The 12,219-nt window shown below is 46.7% G+C and overlaps 1 gene segment (V, D, J or C); it reads left to right on the top strand.

The window, feature by feature from the left end:
- The first annotated feature begins 5,283 nt into the window (after nt 1-5,283).
- On the top strand, nt 5,284-11,097 carry LOC124518476 (immunoglobulin lambda variable 1-40-like). The segment is given in 3 exon segments: nt 5,284-5,393; nt 5,505-5,813; nt 10,793-11,097. Coding segments are annotated over 3 exon segments (660 nt in total).
- Nucleotides 11,098-12,219: the final 1,122 nt, after the last annotated feature.

Below are 12,219 nucleotides of genomic sequence, written 5' to 3'. Positions count from 1 at the left end.
ACAGATGGTGGTGTTGATGTTCCCGCAACAATGCACACATTCTTATCGCCAGTGAGTGAAGTGCTTACAGTGGCACCTGTTCTGTGATTCAGCACCTGTGAAATGTGCGCAAGAGGGAAGTCACTGCAGACAGGAAGGAACCGGTGGTGACAAAGGGGTGAGTGCAGAGAGGGGCAATGGCGTGACTGCTAGTGGGTCAGCGCTTTTTCTGCAGGTGATGGAAATGTTGTCGATTCGATCATGATGATGTTCGCACAACTCAGTAAATATACTGAAGACCGCTGGGTAGTATACTTGAAATGAGTGAACTCGGTGACATGCAAATTATCTTACTAGATTTGATTTGTTTTCTATTTGGGAAAAAGAACTTGAGGTGAGAGGCAGGGTGAGTCAAGCCTGGGTGGTGGTGTGTGTAAAGGCTGGAGGAAACACCTGAACATGTGGAATCCCAATGCCAAGCAGCCAGGTCCAAATCCAGATCTACTGACGTCAGGTACCCTGAAGGTGCCCATCCTGCCATTCACCACCTGACCACCCTGCCTGCCCTCCAGGCCCCTCTCCATCTCCTGCAGCAGCTCCCCGGGGAATCCAGCTTTCTCCCCAGTGCACCCCCATCCTGCACCATAACCAGGGCATCCGGGAGGCCAACCCCTAGGTCCCTACCTACTCCCTACCCAACATCTGTCCTGGCATTCTTCCTGTGAATCCCTTGGCACCTGGCATGGAAAATAGATGGAAAAGAAGACATGGAAGAAAATGAAGAAAGTTCTTACAGATATGCAAATACAACAAGCATGGTAAGCATTCCTCCTCCACCTCCTCCTCCTCCTTCTCTTCTGACCGAGGACAGGGCCTGGACCCTTCCCTCAAGCCTTTCTGGTTCTGTTCTCCCACCAAGCTTTAGATGCGAACTTATACTGGAGAAAATTAGCCCCGTCCCTTCCCCCTTCCCCCCCAATCTGAGCCTTACTCTGCTATGCAGCCCTACTGGCTGGGGAAATTGGATTAGAATGACCATGGGCCAGCAAAGACTGTCTTCTCACTACATGGATGGACGTTTCAGCCGATGAGTTTAGTAGAACTATTTTTGGCAGATGATGAGACTTCGGAGCTAAATACTGAGACGAGTATAAGATCTGTCAAATGCGATTTTTTAAAACATTTTTTGTAATATTTGTGGTGTCATGGGAGGTGTTGTGGAGATTTAATTATGGAAAAGAGAAACTCTACCACTGTAGTGATGGTTGGCAAACGTTGGTGATTTACTGGCAAATACATTTCCCAGCAGGCCTTTACTGACCCTACTAACTGGAAGGCTGCTGGGAGGTGGAGTCCATTGGGTTGATAAACTCTGCCTGCACTTTTGGAACCTAATCTCACTGGAGTCTTGGGCCCTTCTCTTTCACCAGCTCTCATTTAATCCAAATAAAGCTCTTTATCCAAGGAAGAAAGGAAGGGAGGAAGGAAGGAAAGAGGAAAGGGAGAGAGATAGAGAAAGAGAGAGAAAGAAAGAAAGAAAGAAAGAAAGAAAGAAAGAAGAAAGAAAGAGAGAGAGACAGGAAAGGAAGAAAAAACAAATGAGAGGCAACTACTGTCACTGACCCTTTAAATTTCCTCTGTGCTCAGAGTCAGACCCTCTCCAAGGCCTCCCTGTCTGTTTCTCACCGGCAGTCCTGGGGGTGACAGAGACAGCTTTCTGTCTCAGGTCCCCATGGGCCTGCCGCAGTATGTCAGAACTGATGCTTCTGTCCATGCTCAGCACTAACAATATGGCTCATCCTCAGGCTGCAGGCCTGAGAAGGTTCTAGAGGCCTTGTTCCCAGAGTGGGAGCCAGAGAACCGAGCTGAGATCCCCGAGGGCCCATTTCTTCTGAGCACCACAGATGTGGTAATGCTGCTGAGAGAAATCTCTTGGAAGCAGCCCACATAATTTGCTCCAACACTGTTGCTAATTCCCGTACAGGTGAGGGTCACCTTCTGCCCCTGAAACCCTGACAGGGAGGCCTCCTGTGTCAGGGCACACTGTGCCCAGGACCCTGCAACACAGCAGTGGAGACACGGACAGGCAGGTCCTGAGGGAATGCCTCCAGCTTGTTCTTCAAAAGAGGGGAAGAAGGAGGCCAGCACACCCCAGCCCATAATCACTCGCCTTGCTTTCCACAGCCAGTCACCTAAGCGGAGCACGAGGGGGGTGAGGAGGAGAGGGGTCCAGGTCAAGGTGGAGACAGCCCAGGCTGTGCCCCTGACTGAGCCCACCAGTGAGAGAACTGCACAAAGCCTCTCTCATCCCCTCCCCACTTTGGAGAGCAGAGAGGAATCCTTCAAGCAAATCACTCCCCTCCTGGGTCCCTAAACCTACTCACTGAATATGGTGACAGCTGAGTGTGGGGTGGGGCTGGGGAGCCAATCGTGGGCCCCAGTGAGCATAGAGCAGAGGGTACAAGGCAGGGTTCCAGGACTGGGTGCCCAGCTGAGACACCCCTCAGCCATCCCTGCACCTCCCCAATGCACAGGGACAGACCTCCAGCGCCCCCTGCTGTCTCAGAGTTCAGACTCACTTAGGACTGGGAGAAGGAACTGGAGTTGAGCAGAGAGAGGGACCCTGTGGATTGAGCTTGCCTGGCACCCCACCCACCCCTACACAGGGGCAGGGGTGTCTGATCCCCAAGTGCTACACCTGTGTGGCAGGCACCACCACACCTCAGTCCTTACTTCAGAGCTGTGGCTTCCTCAGCATGAATCACTCTGTGCCCCCCCACCACTTAGATAGTCGTATTGTTGGGACGTCAGGTGAGTGACCCCCTCAGGCAAGTTGTGTCTTGCACTGAGGGATAAGAAGGGCAGAGGGCAGGCTCACCACTCCACAGGCTGTATCAGGAAGGCCTGAGGAGACATCCCATCTCTTTGTCATGTCAGGACACTTCCCACCCAGGCAAGCCAGTCCCCATAATCCTCTGCACCTGTCCCCATCCTCACACTTGATGGGGCAGGGTCCCTTAACAAGAATGTACATGAGATTCTTCAAGGGCACACTGTAATTAGAAACAAGTGACATGCGCCTCTCATGTTGCCTTTTCCCAAGAGCACCCATAGGTGATGGTCAATGCCACAGTCATCCCAGGATGCAGCCAGGAAGCTCCAGCACTGAGGAGAGACACTGGAGGTGACTGGGTCACCTGCACCAGATGGGGGCCCCATGCAGATGGGATTGCACATTTCAGAACCTGCAGAAACTTGGGAATTGTAAGGACAGAGCTCATCTCATGACCCAGAAGATCCTGGTGTTCTAAGCCCTCCTTTCTCAGTGTGCAATGTATTATAATTACTCACACCAGATCCCTCTCTAGTCCTTCTGTGTGTCACACAAGGTTCTACTCCTACTGTAAATATTCACACAATCATTTTCCTCAGAAGTTTATCTAATCCATCTCTGCACTGTTCATGACAATACATCTAGGATATATCTTCTGGGAATTATATCATATATATATATATATATATATACACACACACACACACATATATGTATATGTATATGAAATATATATGTGTGTATATATACATATATATACACACATATATATGAAACACAAACTACGTATAATAAAACATAAGTAATTGTTATACACACACACACACTTCTAGTCATCGATCTCGGTTAACATAGAACTGTGTGCTCTAGTCCTATAAATATTTAATGCTTCCCATTGAATACCTCCCATGAAACATCTCCTCCTTGTCTGTCATAGTGTGTCAGATGAAAACCCAACATGCTCCACGACCTTGACAGTTTTGTTTGTCCTTGCAGCACTGAGTGTTTGCAGCCTACCGACACTTAGCTGGTGCCCAGGAAAGGTTTTTGAATTAAAAAGAATACATCAGTGAGTAAAAAAAGGAAAAATGCACATATCCACATTCTTTACCTTATTGCCAAAACTAGTATCTCTTCTTTCATTTGAATCATCATAATCCATCCACATTTTTAAGCACAGAGGTGGAGGTCATCTTAGACAAACACGTAGACCTCAAACACAGCCTCCAGGTAATTCCTAAATCCAGGGATCTCCATAATAAATATAATGCTAAAATGTCCACACTACCCAGAGCACTCTATAAATTCAATGCAATCCCGATAAAAAGTCCAATGACGTTTTGCACAGAAATAAAAAAATAACCCAAATTTTGTATAGAACCAGAAAAGACCCCAAATTGCCAAAGCAATCTTGAGAAGGAACAAACCTCAAGACACCATACTTCGCACTTTCAAATTATATTACAAAGCTGTAGTTATGAACACCAACGTGGTATTGTTCTCGAGAGACACATAGGCTGATGCCATAAAATAAAAAGACCAGAAAGTCATTCAAGTTCCTCTTGACCACCAGGGAAGACATAGGCTGAAAACGGTCCTTTGCAAGGTCTCCGGAACAGAGCTATGATGGATTTGGGAAGGGTTTCAGAAAGAATATACATGAATCCTAGAGAAGATGCCCCAAATGGGATCCTTAGGATCTCCCTGATATTTCCTGATGCACTTTGGGAGAGAAAACTGGAATCACTCAGACGTGTGACAATGAGCACATTGACATAGGTGCCAGGAGTGAGTATGAATCAACACATTCCATCTGAGTAAGAAGCACATGTAAAGAATAATCCCATCAAGGTCAGGTCCCATCTGCCAAAGTTCCCCATGGGAGCTGCCCTCTGCTCTCCGCTCCTTCCTGCATTGCCATGGGCGCCTGGAGCCCAGCCTCCTCTGTCATATCCAGTTACCTCCTTCCCCTTTTGATGTGTAGAGACACCTCCTCAGGCCTGACCCATTAAGACTCAAGGAGCCATGGACAGGCTCACCCCCAGGAGTTTGAGTGGAACAGAGAGTCTGCCCTGAGGTGATGGGGGGCCACGTGAGGAGACCTGGTCTAACGCTTAGGCAGAGGAGAGTGGCTAGAGCAGTGGGGAGGAAGAAGTGGTCTCTGATGGGCTCTGCTTACGTCATAAACTGGCATGTTTGTGTCTGGACGCTAGGGGGCACTCAAGGCCTGTTTTGAGGGGTCACAGTAGATCAGAGCTGTGAATTGCCACCTGCCATTGCCTGTGCCCTCTGCTCAGGCCTCACATCTGTGACCGCCCAAACCCTGCCCTGAAATTGCCCCTACCCTGCCCATCCCCCTGACATCCTCAGACAGAGGCACCTAAAAAAGTCAGTGAGGAGTCAGAAAACAGGGGGGTCGCATTTGCATGGTTGGGCCCTCCCCCTCTCAACAGTTGAAGAGGTGAAGGGAGAGGTGAAGGGAGGCTCTGCTCAGCTGGGAGGCAACAGAAAGCAGGATCGGTGCTGACCTCCACCATGGTCTGGTCCCCTCTCCTCGTCACCCTCCTCGCTCACTGCACAGGTGACTTGATGTGGGGACACGGGAAGGGGTCCTGGCACCACAAGTGTGGGCCTGATTCCTCCTCTTGTCTCTAGACCCCAGGAATATCCTCTCTGTTGTTTCTCTTTCCAGGGATTTGGGCTCAGTCGGGACTGAATCAACCATCTTCAGTGTCTGGGGCCCTGGGCCAGAGGGTCACTATCTCCTGCACTGGAGTTGGTAGTTACGTGTACTGGTACCAACAAATCCCAGGAATGGCCCCCAAAACCATCATCTATGATAATAGCAACCGACCCTCAGGGGTCCCTGATCGATTCTCCGGCTCCAAGTCTGGCAGCACAGGCACCCTGACCATAACTGGGCTCCAGGCCGAGGACGAGGCTGATTATTACTGCTCAACGAGGGACGGCAGTGGCAGAGCTTACACGGTGGTCCAGGCCTGTGGGGAAATGAGACAAAAACCTAGTTACTCATCTGTAAAGAGGGAAACACATCAGCAGTTGCCTCCTCAGCTCAGCCTGTGATTCTGCTCATTCCGTGGCTGATGACTTGGGCGCAGGTCCATGCAAGGACACCTCCCGTGAGTGAGGTTCCTCCTGTCCTTTCTGTCCTCAAAGTCACGCTCAGAAAACCCTTCCGACACAAAGTGTTCATGAAAGAGAAATCTCTTGTTTTATCAGCTGAGGTATTTTACTTCTAGGCCAGATCATAACAATTTTTCCTTCTGATATTAAAATAAATGAAGCATTTTTGTTTTTTCTCTGAAGTCTACCCATGTGGTGCCTGAAGAATAAGTTAGCCTTATTTGCATCTAGGACTATTATCTCCATGGCAGTGGCTAGTTTCTTCTTATTATCTAATATTTGTGAAAAAATGCCAATTTAAAAGCATAAAATTATGAAGATAAGTTTCAAAACCTTTGTCCATAGGTAAATCCCTGCACTTCAATGTTTATAACAACTTATTCCCAATCACTAAGGCCTGGAAGCAACTTAAACTTGGCACATGGATACTTATTCTAGGTTTAAATGTAATCACCCAAACCAGGAACCAACTAAGAGGTCACCTAGGAGGTGCCACTTTTATAAGTAATTTGATAATTATATCCAACATTGGAAGAAGCAAAACTCTGCAAACATCTGTAGGTCACGGGGGTGCTAACCTTGAAAAATAATTAATCACGTGAACAGAGTAAAACATTCTGAGCCACAGAATTATTGTATATGATACTAATGACACTTAAATGACACTCTGTCATTGTCTGGCATTGTCTCCCAAACAAACGCAAGCAAATCAGCCCCCAACCACCACACATACCGGTGTGAGCACACATACAAGGACAGCGTGTGTCTAGAGGCTCACGAGCCAACCTAAAGGGCCCCCATGAGGCAAAACTAGAAAGATTTCAACCACAGGAACATAAAAGGACTGGGTTGTAACTCAGTGTCTACACATATGTCTGCCGTCCACATTGTTAACTGATGGTATAAATAAATGGAATCAGATGAGACACATTTTCGTGCAGAGATTTCAGGGAACAGGTGTAAACCCATGGCTTGAATGACGTCAGGCATAACCCCCACTCAGTAAGTATGCACAAAGGCACCAACAAGAGGGACAGTCTGGAGAAGTGTCACAGTAAGAGAAGCTTAAGGACAATTCACAACTCAATGTCGCAAAGAATCTTAACTGGATCTGACTACAGAAAGAGGACATTAGGGAAAAACTAAGAAAATCTGAATAAACTGTGGATATTAATTGTTACGCGTTGAACTGTGTCTGCAACAATTCATGTGATTAAAAGTTCTAAAAACTCCCATATTTCAGGATGAGACCCTATTTGGAAATGAGGCTGTTGCAGATTTAATCACCAGGGTGAGACCAGTAGAGTGTAACCGCATGTGTCCTAGGATTTCTGTCTCTTTGTTATCCCTCTGACTCGGTCTGGAATGATGCTGAAAGGAATCTCACTATTTTTGAGAAAAAAGCCTATGAACCCATCCTACCTTGTCCAGAGAACCCTGGTGTTACCAGACAATATCTAGACATTTTGTTGCCTTTTCACTCTTAACCCATGGAACATTTACCAAATAATATAATAGGGTTGAATGTGAGTGAGATTCCCTTCCCTGAATGTCCCTTAATGAATGAGCAGAGAACGAATTTCTAATTTCGAATCCCTTGTACTATAAAATGGTTTATATCATGTTCATCCTGAGAACACTTACAAAACTGGACCAATAGAGAGGCAAATGGGTCATGAGTATACCAGAGAAGAAAATTAAATTCCAGACTAAGTATAAAGGCCTGGTCAACACCCAGATTGGGAATTAAGTACAGTGGATAACTCTCTGTGGAGAGCTGGTAGTCTTTTGACAAACAGAGACTTCAAATGCGCCAGAGCCTGTACCATGGAGGTGGTGGGATAACAGGAGATTCTCATAATACAGCAACAACAGCAAAAAGTATTCAAAGTTCAAGGATAACCCACATGGACTTTTTATCACATATGAACCGGGAGTGAACCTGGGAAATATGAGGCCTTGAAATTGGTTTCGATTCGAGACTGGTAGGGGTGCCTGGGTGTCTCAGTCCGTTAAGCTTAGGATTTTGGCTCAGGTCATGATCTCGTGGTTCGTGAGGCAAAGCTCTGTGTTGGGCTGTATGCCACTAACTCAGAGCCTGGAACTTGCTTTTGATCTGCGTCTCCCGCTCTCTCTCTGTACCTCCCTGCTCTCTCTCTCTCTCTCTCTCTGTGTCTCTCTTTTTCTCCCTCTCTCTCTCTCTTAAAAAAAATACACATTAAAACAAATTCAGATTGGAGACTGGTAGTGATGCCAGGGCACTGCAGCAAGCAAACCCAATGTCAGGGAACACTAATATGTCCAGGAACATAAACACTGTAAACTCATCCCATGGTGAGCAGACCGGACGCTGTTAGCGAACTGAAGAAATATACGTCTCCATCCCAAGCACCCGGGAGAGATCTACTCATGCTCCTTCCCTGAGCACTGAAAGCTCAAATATCCATCTGCAAAGGTCAGAGTGTCCTCTAGGGATGCTGTGTGTTGTCAGAGCAGCTGGGTGACCAGGACCGGGGTCAGCGGTGGCCTGTTCACACTGGCACAGGGCTGTGAGGCAGGCCAGCAGAAAAATACCCAAAAAGGTATTTTCCCGACAGAGCTTACTACCCGACAGAACTCAGTCCCATGACCCAGAAGTTCCTGGTGGTCTAAGCCCTCCTTTCTCAGTGTAAAATGTATTATAATTACTGACACCACATCCCTCTCCAGTCCTTCTCTGTGTCACACAAGATTCTACTCATACTGAAAGTATTCACAGAATTATTTTCCCCAGTGGTTTATCTAGTCCATCTCTGCCCTGTTCATGACAATACATCCAGGATATATCTCCTGGGATTTATATCACACACACACACACACACACACACACACACACACACATATATGTATATATATCACACAAACTACGTATAAATAAAACATGAAATAGAGTTACACACACATGCACAATTCTAGTCATCGACTCTCAGTTAAAATAGAACCATGTGTTCTGGTCATATAAATATTTAATGCTTCCCATTGAATACCTCCCATGAAACATCTCCTCCTTGTCTGTCATAGTGAGTCCCATGAAAAACCAACATGTTCCACGACCTTGACAGTTTTGTTTGTCCTTTCAGCACTGAGTGTCTGCAGCCTACCGACACTTAGCTGGAGCCCAGGAAAGGTTTTTGATTTAAAAAGAATATATCATTGTATAAAAAAAGAAAAAATACACATATCCACATTCTTTACCTTATTGCCAAAACTAGTATCTCTTCTTTCGTTTGAATCATCATAATCCATCCACATTTTTAAGCACAGAGGTGGAGGTCATCTTAGACAAACCCTTAGGCCTCACACACAGCCTCCAGGTAATTCCTAAATCCAGGGATCTCCACAATAAATATAATGCTAAAATGTCCACACTACCCAAAGCATTTCTATAAATTCAATGCAATCCCCATAAAAACTCCAAGGACGTTTTGCACAGAAATAAAAAAAAACCCAAATTTTGTATAGAACCAGAAAAGACCCCAAATTGCCAAAGCAATCTTGAGAAGGAACAAACCTCGAGACACCATACTTTGCACTTTCAAATTATATTACAAAGCTGTAGTCATGAACACTAACGTGGTATTGTTCTCGAGAGACACATAGGCTGATGCCATAGAATAAAAGACCAGAAAGTCATTCACGTTCCTCTTGACCACCAGGGAAGACATAGGCTGAAAATGGTCCTTTGCAAGGTATCCGGAACAGAGCTACCATGGATTTGGGAGGGAATTCAGAAATAATATACAAGGATCCTAGAGCAGATGCCCCAGATGGGATTAGGATCTCACTGCTATTTCCTGATGCATTTTGGGAGAGAAAACTGGAATCACTCAGACGTGTGACAATGAGCACATTGACATAGATGCCGGGATAGAGTGTGAATCAACACACTCCATCTGAGTAAGAAGCACATGTAAGAACAATCTCACCAAGGTCAGGTCCCATCTGCCAAAGTTCCCCTTGGGAGCTGCCCTCTGCTCTCTGCTGCTTCCTGCATTGGCACGGACGCCTGGAGGCCTGCCTCCACTTTCATATCCAATTAACTCCTTCCCCTTTTGATACAACTTTACTGTTAGAGGAATGTGTGTAGACACAACTGTTCAGGCCTGACCCATTATGTGTCAAGGGAGCCATGGACAGGCTCACCCCCAGGAGTCTGAGTAGAACAGAGAGTCTGCCCTGAGGTGATGGGGGGCCACGTGGGGAGACCTGGTCTAATGCTTAGGCAGAGGAGAGTGGCTAGAGCAGTGGGGAGGCAGAAGCGGTCTCTGATGGGCTCTGCTCACATCATAAACTGGCATTTCTTTGTCTGGACGCTAGGGGGCACTCAAGGCCTGTTTCTGAGGGGTCAAGGTAGATCAGAGCTGTGAACTGCCACCTGCCACTGCCTGTGCCCTCTGCTCAGGGCTCACATCTGTGACCTCCCCACCACTGCCCTGAAATTGCCCCTACCCTGCCCATCCCCCTGACATCCTCAGACAGAGGCACCTAAAGAAGTCAGTGAGGAGTCAGAAAACAGGGGGGTCGCATTTGCATGGTTGGGCCCTCCCCCTCTCAACAGATGAAGAGGTGAAGGGAGAGGTGAAGGGAGGCTCTGCTCAGCTGGGAGGCAACAGAAAGCAGGATCAGTGCTGACCTCCACCATGGTCTGGTCCCCTCTCCTCGTCACCCTCCTCGCTCACTGCACAGGTGACTTGATGTGGGGACATGGGAAGGGGTCCTGGCACCACAAGTGTGGGCCTGATTCCTCCTCTTGTCTCTAGACCCCAGGAATATCCTCTCTGTTGTTTCTCTTTCCAGGGATTTGGGCTCAGTCGGGACTGAATCAACCATCTTCAGTGTCTGGGGCCCTGGGCCAGAGGGTCACTATCTCCTGCACTGGAGCTGGTAGTTACGTGTACTGGTACCAACAAATCCCAGGAATGGCCCCCAAAACCATCATCTATCGTAATAGCAACCGACCCTCCGGGGTCCCTGATCGATTCTCCGGCTCCAAGTCTGGCAGCACAGGCACCCTGACCATCACTGGGCTCCAGGCCGAAGACGAGGCTGATTATTACTGCTCATCGTGGGACAATAGTGTAAAAGCTCACACAATGCTCTAGGCCTGTGGGGAAGTGAGACAAAAACCTAGTTACTCATCTGTAAAGAGGGAAACACATCAGCAGTTGCCTCCTCAGCTCAGCCTGTGATTCTGCTCATTCCGTGGCTGATGACTTGGATGCAGGTCCATGCAAGGGCACCTCCCATGAGTGAGGTTCCTCCTGTCCTTTCTGTCCTCAAAGTCACTCTCAGAAAACCCTTCCGACACAAAGAGTCTTCATGAAAGAGAAATCTCTTCTTTTATCAGCTGAGTTATTTTACTTCTAGGCCAAATCATATCAATTTTTCCTTCTGATATTAAAATAAATGAAGCATTTTCATTTTTCCTCTGAACTCTACCCATGTGGTGCCTGAAAAATAAGTCAGCCTTATCCGCATCTGGTACTATTATCTCCATGGCAGTGGCTAGTTTCTTCTTATTATCTATGATTTGTGAAAAACTGCCAATTTAAAATTATAAAATTATGAAGATAAGTTTCAAAACCTTTGTCCATAGGAAAAACCCTGCACTTAATTGTTTATAACAACTGATTCCTAATCACGAAAGCCTGAAAGCAACCTAAACTTGGCACATGGATATTTATTCTAGGTTTAAATGTAAATACCCAAACCAGGAACCAACTAAGAGGTCACCCAGGAGGTGCCACTTTTATAAATAACTTGATACTTATAGCAAACACTGGAAGAAGCAAAACTCTGCAAACATCTGTAGGTCGTGGGGGTGCTAACGCTGAAAAAGAATTAGTCATGTGAACAGAGGAAAATATTCTGAGCCACAGAATCATTCTATATGATATTAATGGCCCTTAAATGACACTCTGTCATTGTCTGTTATTGTCTCCCAAACAAACGCAACCAAAGCAGCGCACAACCACTACACATACCCGTGTGCGCACATACACAAGGACAGGTTGTGTCTAAGAGCTCACGAGCCAACCGAAAGGGCCCCCAGGAGGCAAAACTAGAAAGATTTCAACCACAAGAACATAAAAGGATTGGGTAGTAACTCAGTGTCTACATATATGTCTGCCGTCCATATTGTTCACTGATGGTATAAATATATGGAATCACATGAGACACATTCCCGTGCAGAGATTTCAGGGAACAGGTGTAAACCCTTGGCT

This window comes from Lynx rufus, unplaced genomic scaffold, assembly GCF_022079265.1.
Source record: "Lynx rufus isolate CCGP_SWC_20201006 ecotype Redwood Valley unplaced genomic scaffold, mLynRuf1.p SCAF_24, whole genome shotgun sequence".
In the NCBI taxonomy this organism is placed as follows: domain Eukaryota; kingdom Metazoa; phylum Chordata; class Mammalia; order Carnivora; family Felidae; genus Lynx; species Lynx rufus.
Note: the sequence above shows the minus strand (reverse complement) of the source record. Positions and strands in the feature narration are given on the sequence as shown.